This window comes from Rhinatrema bivittatum, chromosome 11 (assembly GCF_901001135.1).
Source record: "Rhinatrema bivittatum chromosome 11, aRhiBiv1.1, whole genome shotgun sequence".
Lineage (NCBI taxonomy): Eukaryota > Metazoa > Chordata > Amphibia > Gymnophiona > Rhinatrematidae > Rhinatrema > Rhinatrema bivittatum.
In genome coordinates this window covers 45,622,763-45,639,639 of record NC_042625.1, presented here as the reverse complement: position 1 = coordinate 45,639,639, position 16,877 = coordinate 45,622,763, and the positions used below count along the sequence as shown (strand labels likewise).

Here is a 16,877-nt window from a genome sequence, read left to right as displayed (position 1 = left end):
ACCTTTGTTTTCAGTTTTTATTTTATTTTTCCTGGAAATTTCAATGTAAAAAAAAAAAAAAACAGTGGAAAAATTATCTTGCCACTGATTTTTCTTCTGTTTGTTATAACAAAAGTCATTTTTTCAGTGATTTTTTTCTTTGTTTTAGCATTGAAATTCTTAAGAAAAATAAAATAAAAACTGAAAACGAAGGTCCCTAGATATCCACAATGAGTATGCATGAAATATATTTGCATATATTGGAGACTCGGTATATGCAAATCTATCTCATGCATATTCATTGTGGATATCCTTTAAACGTGGCTGGCTGTGGTGGACACTAGGATTGCTATCAGGACCCTGGAATGCTACTCATGAACCCAAATCCTTTTGCAGTGTTAAAAGGGATCTTCTAGAGATGTCAGGCTGTGGGTTGCATGTGTGACTGTCTTAGGAAGGTCAGGTCTCACCTGCTCAAGTTACTAGTGGAAAAACGTGCTGTTTTCCATGTTAACGCACAACACTCCTTTGTGAATGGGATGTTTATGTATTTCTTTGGCAACAAATGTACACTAATTGTCATGCTGATACCATTTCTTGAATATGAATCTGAGAGGAAGGAGACCCCTAAGAATGAGACTAGCAGAGAGAATCAGAGCGGGGAGAGGTGGAAACTTGTCAGAGAGAGACCAGCAGGGAGGGAGGGAAGAGGGGAGAAGGCCTGTAAGAGGGAAGGAGGGAAGAGAGATGAGATCTGTAAGAGAGAGACTAGCAGAAAGGGAGGGAGGACGAATCACTGGCATACACAAATCCACAAGATAAAAATCAACAAAGCAATTAAGCTTCAACAAAAACAAGACTCTTTTTTACAATGTGAATGTTAATTACTGTGCTTTACAGCAGAGATAACAAGAGGGTTTTACAGCATGGCATTTTGCTAACAAAGACATGAAAAATTCATGAGGAAAGAGACTTTGAAGTTGAGCTTCAGCTTCCTTGTCGAGTATTCCAGCTCAGGAAGTCCTGTGAAGGTTGCAGAGGAATATTGAAACTTAAGAGAGGAAGGTCAACTGATCCTAAAGCATGCATGCTGTTGACCAATTGCTTCTTTTTTCTATTACAATGCAGCATCTTATATCTGGAATCCAACTATCCAAAAAAAAAAAAAAATCATGGGCTTCAGCCCATGTTCCATTATTCGGAAGAACTTCTGTTATCTGAAAATTGGTCAGCTTCAAATGCTGCCTGGCTTATTCAGAAAAAACTCATCATCTGATACTCTTTTTTTTTTTTTTTATCAGAAAACTCATTATCTGGAGAAAAAAAAAATCTATTATGCAGAACCAGTCTCATCCCAACCATTCTGGATGAAAGTACACTACTGTATTAAATTCTCTTTCAGGCCAATGCAATACATGTGCTGCGTCCAGCGCATAACTCAACACGCAACTGGACACGCGTTTTAGATGCACGCCTATAACCTCCAATGCAAAATAGGGATATGCGCGTCCAATCGAGTGTGTAGCTAATAGCGATCATCACATGTAAAGAACATGTAGATGAGGCTATTAACTAATCCCCGCGATGCAAAAAATTTCCCCCGCGGCCAATGTGCCCTTGCAACATGGCAAATTTTACGCTGCACTCAAGACTCAATGTAAAAAAGAAATAAATAAATAAATAAATAAAATAAATTCCTGCTTTCTGTGATCCCTCCTACTATTATCGTTGAGATACTAAGTAGGAGAGACAACAGAAAACAGAATCATGTAAAAAAAAAAAAAATAATAATTTCTGGGTGCCCAATATACACCCACAATATACACAGTCTAGGCCGTGTATAGTGCTCGAGTGTCCATTTTCTAACATGCACTGACCTTTCCTGAGAGCCCGATGCAGAGCAGGCGCTAAGTGCGCACAATTTCCCCTAGCATCTCCTTTTTACCGCGGCAGCTAATTTTACTCTTAAATCAGGCGCCCAGGAGAGGTGGATCGGCACGCATTAGGAGAGTGGGTGCTCATGATCGAGCGCCTGTTTTACGCGTGCCAATATTGCATCGGCCTGTTAATTCGCCTGGAAGCTCCCTGCTGTTTAATGTTGGGCATCTGGCTCAACCGCCCCCAAACCCAGGAAAGTCTTCAGTTGCAAGAATATTGTGAGGACCGGGGAGGCTCCTCTCGCTATACTCCTCCTGTTCCCCGCTCCCAACTTGGCCATCACGCCATGCAAATGTATTCCATTTCGATCAGTGAGTTTCACTGTAGCATCTCGCCCTCTCCCGACACTTGGGCTGTTGCTTCTGCAGCACATCCCATCCTCAGGCAGCCCAGGGATTAGAAACCAGGTGAAAAAATTGAATAAGTCTTTCTCGTGTGTGGCTGTGCGCTCCCCATTTGGCCCTCAGTCCAGTGAGGCCAACAGCACCTTAAACTGGGCACAGCATTTACCTGAATGAGAATAATATTAGGAACCCCTTTCTATGGCCATCTGAGATAACAATGTAATGTTAGACTTATCCCCATGACACACTCTGATGAGTGGCAGTAGTGCAGGAAGGGCCACTTTAACCAGTTAATGAAAACAAAAGTTAGAGAGGATGCAATGCCCTGTTAATCGCTTTTCTCTTCTACACCGTGAACTTGAACAACTATGACGTCTCCTGACAGAATCTGCCAATCTCTTGTTGCACATCTTACGCACACCCTTGTTGGTGTAGACAGCAGGTAGGAGAGAAGCCATGGGGTTAGCAATGAAGGTGGAGGTACCATTTCTAACCACTCCTCCCTTTCCATTCCACTCAATTGAGATGACTCCGCCTTGTACCTAATTGTTCTTATGCCTCTGCTTATTATTCAGGAAGTAGATAGGGCCCAGTAGATAATCCACACTTCCTGCCACACTCTTTATATCAACATCTTTCATAGTTACACATGGCTATAGGAAGCCCAGTGTAAGACTATTGTAGTCTATTCAATTTGTGCTAAAAATAGAGAGAAACCAGAAGCTGGGTAGCCTGGGTGCTGCAGTTGCCAGCTGTAGCTTTTCTAGGGTGATTCTTACATTAGAGTAATAAAACTGTGGTGAAATACAGCGCAGACACTCCCAAGATGCTACCAAGTCTCACTCATTTATTTATTTATATGTCTCCTAAGCCGAAGCCCTAGGCGGCGTACAATAGAACATACCTAAAAAATAAAACAAACATTATAAGACAAAATTAGAAATAAAATATGGGGAATGAATGAAACTTCAAGACAGGCAATAGTAAAGCTCAGCAGTTATTAAGTTGAAAGAAAGGCTTGCTGGAAGAAAATTGTCTTGGCTAAAGTCTTAAATGATTTAGTGCATTCAGCAAGATGTAGGTCCTGCAGTAATGTGCTCCACAAGATGGGAGCAGCGACAAAGAAGGCCCGCTCTCTAGTATCCATTAGCCTCGCCTGGTGGATCGAGAGAATGACAAGTAAGCCCCTTTGCGAAGAGCACTGTTATAGATCTGCAAAAGGGTATTTGCCCAGGATAGGGCATTAGGAGCCAGCAGTCTATGAACCAGGAGAGTCATTTTATATTTTATTCTCCACTGGATGGGTAACCAGTGCAGGTCGGCCAGCAAATCAGATGAGCGACCAGAAATCAGATGTCTGTAATAGCTGAAGTGCTTCTGATGATACTGAAGGAATTCCAAATAAAGCAAATCCCAGTAATCCAATGAGGGCAGCAGCAGAGCTTGGACAACTGACTGGAAGTCAGCAGGTTGTAGTACAGACTTAATGCCATGCAACAAAGGAAGTCTATAAAAGCCAGATTTAATCAATATTTTAACCTGGGGGACCACAGAAACTCAGGATCAATAGTTACCCCGAAGCTTTATGTGTGGGTAGCAATTTTGAGCTCTTCATTCTCAATCTTAATAGAGCGATTGTCAGATTTTCTCTACTCTGAATGACAACAATTTCAGTCTGCACAAGATTTAACGCGAGTTTATTATGGTGAAGCCACCAAAATATAGAAGAAATGCATAAGGCAATCCTAGTGAAGGTATCTGACCATGACTTACTTAGCAGGATGTAAAACTGGATGTCGTCCCCATACAGTCAAAAGTCACAGAGGCCAGTCAAAAGCTTACCTAGCAGGGCTAAATAGATATTAAACAAGAGTGCTGAAAGGGCTATCCCCCGTGGGACCCAAGACTGCCTGGGATACCAGCTGGATATTGAATCTCCAAACACAACCTGTTGTTTCCTCTCAGTAAGATAGGATTCAAACCAATTGAGAACACTGCCAAGTATGCATGCCTGCTTCTTTAAGTTGATACAGCAAGATCTTATGGTCAACTGTATTGAACGCAGATGAAATATCCAACAAAGTGCGGGCAAAGGTTTGGCTCCTTATCTGTCCTCTTTGACACTTTTTGACTTCGAATAGAGTCAAAAAGTGAAAGGAGCAGGCCTACACATTTGCCTGATTGATTTATCTGATTGTGTGCAGTAGCGCTCCCTTTTCTGTTTTTTGGATCATCAAACTTTCTGAAACCAAATTGGACAAGATGTAAAATTTGATGATCCAAAAAACAGAAAGGGAGTGCTACTGCATGCAATCAGACAAATCAATCAGGCAAATGTGCAGAATTTGATGATCCTCCACAAAGTCAGATGATTGACCCATGCACCACAGATGCTATCGCCAAAAGATGGCGATGAAATTTGCCTGAAGTTGGCTAAATCAGATGTGTCTAAATGGGGCTTTGTCAATAGTAGCCTTCCTGTAGCACATTTCAACACCTCAGGGAGAAACCCTCTAGACAAAGAAAGGTTTGTCAAAGAGGACAGATAAGGAGAAATGGTATCTCTAACAGCCCTTAAGGTCGCAGGTTTACAGATGTTAAGTATACAACTGGAGATGCTATCTCAGTGGTGGATACTATTTCAAAAGCAGACCAAATACTAACATTCAAAACGGGAGAACAATCAAACCAATTTGAAATGACAGAGATATTCCTCAGTCTAACATGTACGAAGTCCATAAAATTAATGCCATCATTATTTTTCAGATCACAAGTTTGGGGTACGGCAGAGATCTCAGAGGGAAGGTAAATTATTTTATCAAATCCGTTGCACTTGTAGTTGGGTGTTTCAGGTATCCAGGAAGCTTATACAGCATTCCCCTTACCATCATTTTTTTTTTTTTTACTTTTTCTTTATGCATTTTAAAATATTATTACAAGAACAAACTTGACTGAGAAAAGGAAAAAAAGAAAAAATATACAAAAAGTTCAATCAGAAAAAGAAAAAGATGATAGGAAATACAAGTTATTTCAATTTTTCCAAACGTCTACAAAAAAAGAGGATCCAATAACACTTCTCCAAGAAATTTCCAATGGGAAAACAAAATAGGAAAGGCAGTGATAAATAATGCCGAAGTATTTATAAATTGAGGATACTCAGCCATCTACCTGGGAATCAGGCAAAGGTAATTCAATTATCCGTGACTGTTGAACCATCTTATCACTGAGAAAAAGAGATAGCTGAGAAGGCATATATGAGAGACCTTTAAATGTAATAGAACATTTACACAGAAACTTCAAAAGAAAAAAAGGCCCCTATTTGAAGTATTCTAGATCTCATCAGTAAAAACTTGTTCCTCTTCTTCTGCGTTTGTCTTGAAACATCCGGATAGATCCTAACCTTAAGATGTAAAAAAGTTTCAAAGCGATGCTTGAAATATAGCCTTAAGACCCAATCACGATCAGGCTCCAAACACATGAGACTAACATCATAGCTGGCTCAATCAATGCAGTTTCAGATGTCTCAAAAAACTTTGAAATATCCAAATTTGATGGTGTTAAGGGTTCCATGCCTTGAGAATCAATTTGAACACAAGAACATAAGAAATTGCCATGCTGGGTCAGACCAAGGGTCCATCAAGCCCAGCATCCTGTTTCCAACAGAGGCCAAACCAGGCCACAAGAACCTGGCAAGTACCCAAACACTAAGAAGATCCCATGCTACTGATGCAATTAATAGCAGTGGCTATTCCCTAAGTAAACTTCATTAATAGCCATTAATGGGCTTTTTCCTTTTTTGAACCCAACTGCACTAACCACATCCTCTGGCAATAAATTCCTCACTGCCCTTCTTGAAAGAGGGCAAATAATAAGACAGATAAAGGAGGAACCACTTGCTCCAGCACCTTAAAGTACCTCCATTAAATATTTCTTAAACATGTCTTTAGTGGACGCACTTGGAGCTTTCAGAAAATGTATAAGTTGAAGATTTTTCCCACGAATAAAATTGATTCTCTTTTACCAAGAGCTCCGGAGTCAGTTTTAAACAACCAATTTCATGTTTAACATCCTCAAACTTCTGTGAGTCACATTGGAGGATTCAAAAGAAGTATTCTATTCTCATTTTCCTTAGCTTTCAGCACCAAAGGATTTAATTGCATAGCGATAGAGGCAACCAGTTTTTCAATGGCTTCCCAGTCTCTAATTACCAGCAGAAATTGCTTGAAATTCGGCAGTGCTTCAACAGCAGGAGCAGAAATTAAGTCAGCCTGGTTCTTAAAACTTCCCTCAGTTGGCGAGCCAGCAGACTCTTCAGAAGAGCCTTCTCCGGCATCAACTCTGTTTCTCCACTGAAGCACAGCTCCTGCCTCCAGTCCCGGGGTATCAACATCGTCTGCCTGCGCCCCCTCCATCAGTGCTTCTGGGTCTTGGGAGTTGGTGGCTGGGCAATCCTCAGGACCGGGGACAGGGAGATGGAAAGCAACACTTCTCCAGCCCCATCTCCCAACGGCTGTAGTCCCAATCCCTCCCCATGCTTAACATGTGCATCCCTTGGGCCAGTAGCGAAGGGATCCACGGAGGCTGCAGGGTAAATCCTCTCCTTCGCCCTTCGCTTTCGGCTTGAATACAGCATTGCTGAAGAAGAAATTTAACAAAAGAAATCAGACAGAGCTACACGTTGTGAGCACTGCGGCCGCCATCTTGGATTCCCCCTTGCAACTTAACATCAGCTAGCATTCCTCTACCATCTTAATGTCCCAGATATCATTAAACCAGAAACACAAAACCTTATTTAGATCTCTTCCCCCCTTGTCTGACTTCTGGAATGCTTATTCTGTCCTAGTGATGGACTGGAAAATGCCAGCACAACAGAGCCAGACAGTGGCACGTGAGCTATTTATGTGTCACCCTGACAAGGAACACAACATAAGTCAGGAAGTTTCACCCTCTGGGGGTATACAAGATACATGTAAGCTCCTTTCTCATACTGCTGACCGGGGGGGGGGGGCACTCCATGAAGTTAGCAAGTAGCTCATTTAAAACAAATCGAAAATTCTTTTTCACTCAGTGCATAAACTCTGGAATCCATTGCCAGGGGTTGTGGTTTCTGCAGTTAGTCTTACTGGGTTTAAAAGAGGTTTGGATAAGTTCCTAGAGGTTAAATCCATAAACCGCTATTACAGTAATTAATAAGCAATAGTAGATTGTGATCTATCAATGTTTGGGTACTTGCCAGATAGTTGTGACCTGGACTGGCCACTGTTGGAAACAGGATGCTGGGCTTGGTGGACCCTTGGTCTGACCCAGTATGGCATTTCTTATGTTGCAGCCTTCAAGCCCTGTGGAAACTGAGGCTCCTGGAGGTCTGCATCTGCTGTCATAGTTCCGGGCCTCTTATTATTAAGGGTTGAAGGACCCTGCTGGCAAGCTTGTCTTATATGTCTTGCACTGAGGTTGCTACCTGCATGGCACAGTACTGGGGAGGGAAGGGGAAGAGATTTTTCTTGTATAGTAAAGTCCTCTTGGTCAATACAAGTTGAGTTCGGTAAGCTGAGAAGTTCCTTTAAAATGTCCAAATGGCCCCGAGAGGCAAACAGGTTGACAGACCCTTCCATGCAGATCAATATTCAACTTGTACCATTTTTTGTGGTGTGAAGAGGAAACAGGAAGTTAAAAAAAACAGCAAGATAAGAAGAATGTAATTGACTGTTTTTCCTAAGTTCTAACCCAAGGGTGAACGCAGGCCACAAGCAAACACCATCTGACCTCAACCTTGTTTCTCTTTCGCATCTGAACGGTGCCTGTTTGTGCAAGCCATAACCACAGAAACAATAAGTGGCTCATTGTCACACATGAGCATGGAACGTGGTGTGACTACAAAACATTCTTCATCAACAGTCCTTCACACCTCCAAGGTGTGGCAAGTCAGAGCAGTGCTTCCCCAGCCGCTCTGCATTCTCTTGTACAGATATTTGTATGTGCCTATAGCCTAACTTAATCCTTTATGAAATCAGTACTTGTTCCCGCATGGACGAATTAATTAAGAACCTAACTAAAGATCTCATTGCCATTGTACTTTCCAACCCTGCACAATTACATATATTTGAAACATCTTCTCTCTACCCCCAACTTTATATTCCTCCAGCACCATGCATTAAAAAGTGTACTTCCTTCCACCTCATCCCTGTATATCTTTCCACCCCTGATCACCTTAGGCAATGTATGCATCTATCGCTGAAATGTATGTTATAAGAACTCATCAAATTAATGTAATTGTCTACCGATTATATTTATGTCATAATGTAAACCGTTGTGATCATCATGTAAAATGGCTAAACAAATAAAATATAGGTTTTTGGGGTTTTTTTTGCAGTTTCCTCCTCTGGGCTTCCAGTTCAATCACAACCACCAGGGTCTGTGTCATGGATTCTGGCTCCATGAGCCTTCATTCGCAAGTACCTGAGGATTATTTCCCTATTTTATAATCCCCTCCCACCTCATCCAGTCAACACAGTGATGGTCTTTGGCCAGGAGCCATGCACCGGCATTTCTTTTGGAACCCTGCAGTCACAGGCCTAGAAATGGTCACTAGCTGTTGCCAGGATGGTTGCCAGGCTAACTGGAGTTCCAGATCCAAGGATAGCAGGGGGGGTGCCTTATATAGACATAGACATTTATGATTTACATTTCTGCAATCTCCCCAAACACCCAACTAAGATCATGTCTTAGCAGGACTACACTTTGCCTTTGCACTGTATCAGAGCTGTTGTAGCTGTCATCATTCCAACAAACATCCGACGTCCGGAAGCTTAAGAGCACACCTGCAGGGCAAAACGTCACAATACTACTTTTATAGACCACCAGAAAACCCTCTGGCTGTTTGGAAATCCTTGAAAGACAGAAAATATGTTGAAAGAAAGGAAGCCTCACGTGTGGCACTTCCAGCACTGCCAAAATAATCAGCGGTATTTATGATTTATATTACAATAGTGCTCTTCTATTCCTCCCTTTTTTCCATCTATAAAGTTTTTGTTTCCATGTTTGGAAACTGTATCCTCTGCGTAGTATTTCCAAAGTACACATCATAGCAGTGATTATACCCTCTCCCCCATTATCAAATCAACGTTTTCCTGTAATTTGTTATCTTAGAAGCTCTTGGGGCAGTCCTCCTGAGCCTCTGGGAGCAGCCATGTCCTCCAGAGAGTCACAAATTGCCTTGCACAGGACCATTCTGGATATGATGTCACAACAGCAGTGTTCATACATTGCACAAACTCAATCAAAACTAATTTCCCGGTGAGATAATTTGTGACGCTGCTCCCAGTGGTTCAGGAGAACTGCATAGGATCAGTTTAAACATTTTCAAAATGAATAACTCAGAAGTAATTTTATTTTTTTAAATTGACGGTAAACATCACTACTTTCCTTGTGTATTTTCAAAACGACACACACTACAGACCGTGAATGCCTTCCTTGTACAGAGTGTGCTACTTGGTCTGGAATGGCTTGGTTTCCACAGATCTGTAATTCATTTGCACAAAGATTGATGAGCATTTACCAGCAAGTATACTAACCAGCAAAGATTAGGACAAGGGGTGCTACAAACAGGTCTGGATTTCAGGGTAGCCATAATGAATATGCATGCAATACCTCCATTATATGCAAATATGTCCCATGTATATTCATTATGGATATCCTGAAAACCAGACCTGTTTGCGGCACTCCAGGACTGGAGTTGCTTACCCCCTGGATAGGAATTCTAGTCTAATAAATTCCTGGAAAAACTTCAAGTCTTTCAATAATCTCACTTTTTATTGCTCTGGTCCAAGACTGCTCATTGCATGCAGCTAGCGGAGGACAATGAAGAAACAAAGGGAAGACAAATATGTGATCTTAAGCCATGTGCTGCTGCTCAGTGTGTTTCTCACCAATAAAACTGGGAAGTAGAACCCACTGACACTGCACCTTATAGCTACATGCGCTATTCAAGTTTTGCATCTTTGCTCAGTTAGGTTTAGAATATTTATTTTAATTATATAGTTTACAGTAACTGAGAGATAGCAAACCACTAAAACCAAAATTGCAATACCACCATAAACACTGAAGAAAAAGTTTATACATACACCATTAAGAGTAGTTATACTCTATCAAAAAAAAAAAAAAAAGAAAAGGACAAGGAGAAAGGCCTCAAGAAGCAAAAGATAATCACTTAATGCAAGAAAATAACAAGAGAGAAGATGGGCATGCCTCGGGCAGCTTTACAATACTGAATATCTGGCAGTGAGTCAAGACACAACGGGATTAACTATGGTCCCAATGTGCTATCTCAGAAGAGAGAGACTGAGCCCCAAATCAAGAGATGGCATTACTCACTTCTACCGAGCCCTCACCTGCGAACACCGAAGAATTCTCTCGCACCCACCTGCACCGTGCACAAGTGCAGGATGAATTCTGTTGAAGTGCTGGTTTCATGCTCTGTCATTCTCAGAAGTTAAAGAAGCTCTTCCCCTTACACTAGCAATTCATGCAGTTCAAAAATCACTGTCTATTCACAGCACGCAACGCGTCAGGAAAGCTGTACCAAACGCAGCGGGGGGCTCGGAGGATTAAGCAGAGAAACTGCACGCAAACTGCTACATACCTCCGGCATGCCTTCACTCAAGGTTAGGGAAGGAGCCGAGTGCCAAACCTCTCCACAGCTCGTCAGTTCCAGTAAGTGGCAGGTAGCGGAGCAGGTGCCATGCCCTGCACAGCGGCCTCAGCAATGCTGCCGTTAGGCTTCAGAAGCGCAGCAGGGGAGTTACTGAGATCCCCGTTCACTTCCTCATGGGCTGAGTCACTTCTGTCCTCCCACAGTCACTTTCAGTCTGAGTCACTTATGGTTCTTCTTCGACCGCTGAAGGATTTAACCTTTCGGCTGCTGCTTTTTTCTTTTTCGGTATTAACTACAAAATGAAGACGCTTTTAGCAAAATAAAAACACTTTCATGAAAACCTCCAGGGTGATTTTCTCCGTGCACTCAAAATGAGACCGAGCATCGCACTATCCCATGTCTACAACTTTCTGCAGCTAAAGTTACATGCCTGCAGGTTTAGGATTTCACCTCAAACGGGTGCACTATTTCAGTGAACTAGCTTGAGCTGCCAAGTTAAACGACAGGGAACACCTGGGCATTACAGCAAGAGAAGCTCACTGGAGACAGGAGCAGGGACATCGCTGGGAGTCCGGCCAAGAGCAATTCAGTTCTGCTCCTGCATATCTAATAACTATGATGGATTTTAGACAGGAGGAATAAACATTTACCTGAACAAGTTCCTGCCTCAAAGGATGGGTGCTGGTTCCGTTTCATCGGGAGAAGCAGCAACCTAGAAGGTGCAACACCAGCCTCTAATTCAGGAGATGTTTAGGGATACTAATTAAAGCCTGTAACGGGCCTTAACACTAAAACTGCTCAAGGAGAGGCAGAACAGTTTAAGGTCCATCTCTTTGTGGGACTGTGGGCAAAGCACTGTCTCCCCAGCCTGGTCTGTAACCCTGGCGTTCTATCTCCCTGTGCTTCCAGCACACAGATAAAAATGAGGAGCCCGTCTTACTCAGACTCTACTACTCAAGAAACTCAATGAGGGCCCAGTTCTGATAGTCCTCATGTTGTTTGCAGGCCCGGGGGGGGGGGGGGGTACTCCCTGTGAAATTCCCACTGTGGGCTGGTGCCACATGGGGTAAAGCATGCACAGGGATTTCAAAAGGAAGTCCCATACTTTACTGGGCTCAGCTCTGCCCTTGCTTCCCGCGTAGGGGGGGGGGGGGGGGGAGGGGAATTTTCAAAGGGGTTTTTCCACAGGGAATTGCCCCCTCAACGATTATGAATCTAGATTTCTTTTGAAGAGAGGCGTTTCCAAATGCAAGGTCAACGCTGCAGACGTTTTCTGGCTCGCTTCGCACTCAATGGGCAACAAAGCACACCAGCAGTAAGTTGGCGAGCCGGTTCAGCCACAGGCATCCTGTTATCTGCTTTTAGGGGTAATTCTCTACCATCTGCACCTAGATTACGCCCACTTTCAAAGTGGACAGACACATATTGAGTCTCCTGGCAAAACTACATGCAGACAATTCAACAAGAGAAATCACGCACACTTTTTAAAATCAGCCTGGCCCAGACTGTGCCCCCCCAGGGAACGCCCCTCTCCTATGTGAGTAGTTGTGCAAGTCTGTATCATCGCAACTTTTTCTAAAGGGCCATATCTGAGCATAAAGCCCTTCCTTACCTGCAGAGGTCCTTCTGAAAGTTACCTTTCCTCTGCTACCTGGAGTTTCTCAATCGTTTTGGTCCACATGGAATATTTAGCTTAACAGGGCCAATATTTATTTCTTTTAACATAGCCTCGCTCAGCTTATACAATACATCATGCACTTTTTCCAGTAAATTGCTCCCATTAGCCCACTTTTGCAACGGGACTGATGGTTGAATGGAGATTTGAACCCAGGAGCCTCTTGGTTTCTCGTTTGTTGCTTTGAGCAGGGTGTATTGGCCGGGCCTCGGTGAACTGTAGCTTGCACGTGCATTAAACTGTAAACCTGCTATGTGCCGACACCAAACATATGAGCAGAGAGAGGCAGTCACCGACTCTGCCCATGATAATGCCACACAAAGGGCAGCTGCGTATAATTTTCCCATATTTCTCTGGATGGATATCAGCAGGTGGTCGGCACATTGCAGCCCAGGAGACCACAGGCAAGCCTAGCAGCTGACACTTTATGGGGAGATCATAAGTTCATATCTTGACAAGGAGAAATACAACAAGACTCTTTGTTCCACCAGCCAGGATAAAATGACCCTGTTGAGCCATTCATCCTAAGAATCAATAAGACTGACCTTTTAAACAAAGAGGGAACTGGGTTCTCTAGAGAGAGACCTTTCAGGAAGCACAGTGAAGGGACAGCATAGGTTCACTGCAGCACGTGGCCCCATTCACCGAGCAGGTCAGGGCCATCCCCTCCGTGCTGTCTTCCTGCAGGACACTGTAATAAGCTTCTGCATGGTGGCTTTTAGCAAGTCAGTCTTATATTACCATTCACAAGTTCCTGTTTCCCAGCCTGTAAGCTTCAGAAGCTTAAAAACGCAAATAGCTGAATAGTTTGTGGTGTCATCTTCCATGTTTTAGGTACAGTTATAATTTATTTAATTACTCTTATATTCCACAGTTTCCAGACAATCAATGTAGATAATTTCACATTCATAAATTAAAACAATACAATAAAATGATAAAATAATATTTAAAAATAAACAGCTGCATTAACTAACAATGGCCAAAATTATAATATTCACTGATAATCAAAGAAGCCTTCATTTTCTTTCTAAATTTAAGATAATCACGCTCTTCACAAATTTCTATAGGCAAACTGTTCCACAATTGAGACCCTGCAATAAAAAAACAAACCCCGGGTCTAGGTTCTTGCAAACATATTGAGGAAGTGTAGGAATTTCAATATAATTTTGGCTAGATGTGCACAGTGCATGCACTAGATTATAAAGATTTCTTCTTTGCCAAACAATATTTGTAACGTTTTGGCCAGCCATGAGATGTCCCGCCACCAGCCGCACTCACCCAGAACGTCACCGATATGGCCAGCACGCCATCTTGCTGCCTCTCCCTCAGATGCCAACAGACATGCGCAGTGCAGCAGCTTCTGAGAGCTCCATGGCAGGAGACTGGCCCACTGGCGCTGGGTGATGATGTCACGTGGCTGGGTATTTAAACCCCAGCCACGTTCCATATCTTGCCTCAGCAACAGGTCCTTCTGTGTTGCAGTGCATGTTGCTACTTGTTGCTGTGCCTTTTGTCTTGTCTTGCCCTCTTGTTGTCTCTGCCTTGTCCAGCTAGTCCCTACCATTCCCTGGTTCCCCCCCACCCCCCGTATCTGACTGTCTGTGTCTGATTCCTGGTTTTGACCCTGGCCTGCTGGATTGCCATCTTCCCTTATCTTAGCTTGGACCTTGATCCTTCCTGCCCGCCGCCTGCCCCGACCTTGATGCTGCCCGATTGCCACCTGGTCCTTGACACCGGTTGCTCGCTACCTACTTTGACCTCTGCCCACTACTCCTCTTCCTTTGACTGCTCCTTACAGGACTCTCGCCTAAGCCTTGCCGGCCCCTGGAACTCGAGGGCTCAAACTGCTGGGAATGGGGCTGGTGCAGGTGAAGCCACAGTAACGGTCTTAGTAAGAGCGAGTCCACCTGCTGTTAGTGTGGGCCTAGTAGTTCACCTGCTAGGCTGCGTCAATCAGGTCACAGCCCAAGGGCTCACAACTGTGAGAATATATTTTCAGATTAACAGCCTTATTATGCATTATAGTCAAAATTTTGAACTGTCTTCTTTCAAAATTCAGTAAGCAATGAAGCACTTTCATTTTTGAAAAAAATCAAACAGAATATATATTGAACCAATTGCAAGACTTGTACCAACTTTTTCAGTAAACCCAAACACGGAGAATTACACTAGTCTAATTGTACAGAAAGATGAAAATCCATCGGTCTGTTAACTTCTTTAATGGCCTGATCACGCAAATTTTATAAAAAGCTATCCTTGCAACATTACTTACATGCAATCTGAAATCCAATTTGGGGTTTAACATTACCCCAATAATGCGAGCCTCCTGCTTTAACTCTAACGTAACATTTCAGGAGTTCCTATTTGACTTATCCACACAACAGATGTCTTGCCCAATTTAAGCATCAAACCTTTAGTAGAAAACCAATTTTTTTTTTTTTTAAAGCAACCTAACAATGTTTCTAATGGACCCTGACCATTAATACCAGAAGGAAGATAAACCTGCACGTCATCTGCATAATCTGGTAGACTGACTCCCTTCCAGCCTGGGGCCTGTAGGAGTCAGGCCAGGGGTGGAGCCTGCAATTTATTGTTATTAACTCTATTGTTAAAAACAAAAAAAAAAATGTACATATGTATATAATCCACGTATTATCTCCTCCAGCCCCTGTTAACCGACTCCTTGTTAAAAAAAATTTATATTATTGTAAAGCTTGTTGCTAGGTTATGTTACATTGTGAACCGAAGTGATGTTTTGCAAACGTGCCTCGGTATATAAGAAACCCTTAAATAAATAAATAAATAAAATCTCTCTAAATTGATATGAGGAGCAGCAGCAGCAGCAGCAGGGGTTATGTGCTCTAGAGCTCTGTAAAATTTCTCCTCTCCACCCAAGTGGTGGCTGTGGGAATGAAATATTCCGCTGTAAAGTCTGACTGGAATTTGCCTGAATCAAAAGCATTTAATAAAATCCAAACGAATACTATTATCTGTTTTTATTGCCTTACTAATGGTTAAACAGTGCTTCATCGCCCTTGAAGTACAAGGTTATGAGGCCACCGAGCTTTGTGGATACAACAACACATACTTTCAGTACTTGGGTGCTGCTGACCATCTCAGAACCTGTCAGCAACAGCATCGGAGCTCGCCCACGCTTAAGCAGAGCGAGGCACACAGATGTGCTAAGAGATCAGGCTGAGAACCTCCGTGCCCCCATTCCCAATGGCGAGTCCTAAAACCCACCTTTTCCATTGGTCAGTTTCACAGTTAGGGGGGTAATAGATGATTCTAGATCACAGGGGAAGACTCAGTCAGTCCAGCTTTTACCCCCTCTCCACTACACAGAGCCAAATCCAGGATGAATGTCTCTCCCTTATGATTTGGAATCATGGGATACCTGTAGGTTGTAAAAAAAAAAAACAAAACCCAAAAAACCCCTTCACTGGCAGCACAAAACGATTCTAACACCTGAAAGGTAGGAAAAAAGACAACCAGCTGCCCCTGTATCGGAGAAAAATGCCAGCATTGGGCATATATTCATAGTCAGGAGTTACACGTAAAGTGTTTCCTTCCAATGGGCAGCCCTCACTGTGAACGTCTGTTCCACAATCCTTCTACAGCAGTAACTGCGTTGGTTTCTCTCTTCCCAGTGATAAAAGTGCCTGCCACATACACCTGGATTGCCTTCTCTTCATCTGTCAGAAGATGTGGACTATGAAGGTGGCTTGCAACAGCTCTCTGGGGATGTCCTTTACATGTGTGATTATACCTTTTTACCAGTTGTAGCCTAAATGCAATTTATAAGATACAGCATTTTTACAGCGATTGTGCATATCCAGCCCTTTATGACAAAAGGCCTCATGGCAGTCACCAAATCTCCAATAACTGAACAGGATATTAGGCAAGGATGAATTTATGGATCTCCATATAGGACCTCAGGGAATGCCAATTTTCAAGGTGAAAAGTTAATGTAAAGCAGATTTAGACTGAACATTTCATATGGATAGTGGGGAAAAGTACAAGGGGTGATGAACTTAACAGAAACATCTTCAGAGAGCTCTGAAAAAGTAAGTGTCATATAAAAATACACCATTTTAAACGGATGTGTCAAGTCCCACTCATTAAGAGTACATCTTGTGCAATTTAAAGTAATCTCACTCATTGTTCACATCATTAACTTTAAACACTTCACTGAGATCTCACTCTTACTACCTCAAAAATTATTCCATTGCAGTTTCAAATTTGAGCCTAAGCCATCCTCGGTGCAAACTCATCTGGCAATATTGTG

At 42.7% G+C, this 16,877-nt stretch overlaps 1 protein-coding gene across 11 annotated transcripts in view; it reads right to left on the bottom strand.

Moving 5' to 3' along the window:
- Nucleotides 1–16,877, bottom strand: part of FBRSL1 (fibrosin like 1) — a 694,486-nt gene that overhangs the window by 230,957 nt on the left and 446,652 nt on the right. The window contains exon 1 of one of the 11 annotated variants that reach the window (XM_029619458.1): nucleotides 10,903–11,029. The exons of the other annotated variants lie outside the window; for them this stretch is intronic. Within the exon in view, the coding sequence (XP_029475318.1) occupies nucleotides 10,903–10,911 (9 nt within the window). The 5' untranslated portion in view covers nucleotides 10,912–11,029. Of the gene's footprint in view, nucleotides 1–10,902; nucleotides 11,030–16,877 lie in introns of those variants that run through there. 11 annotated transcript variants of the gene reach the window in all.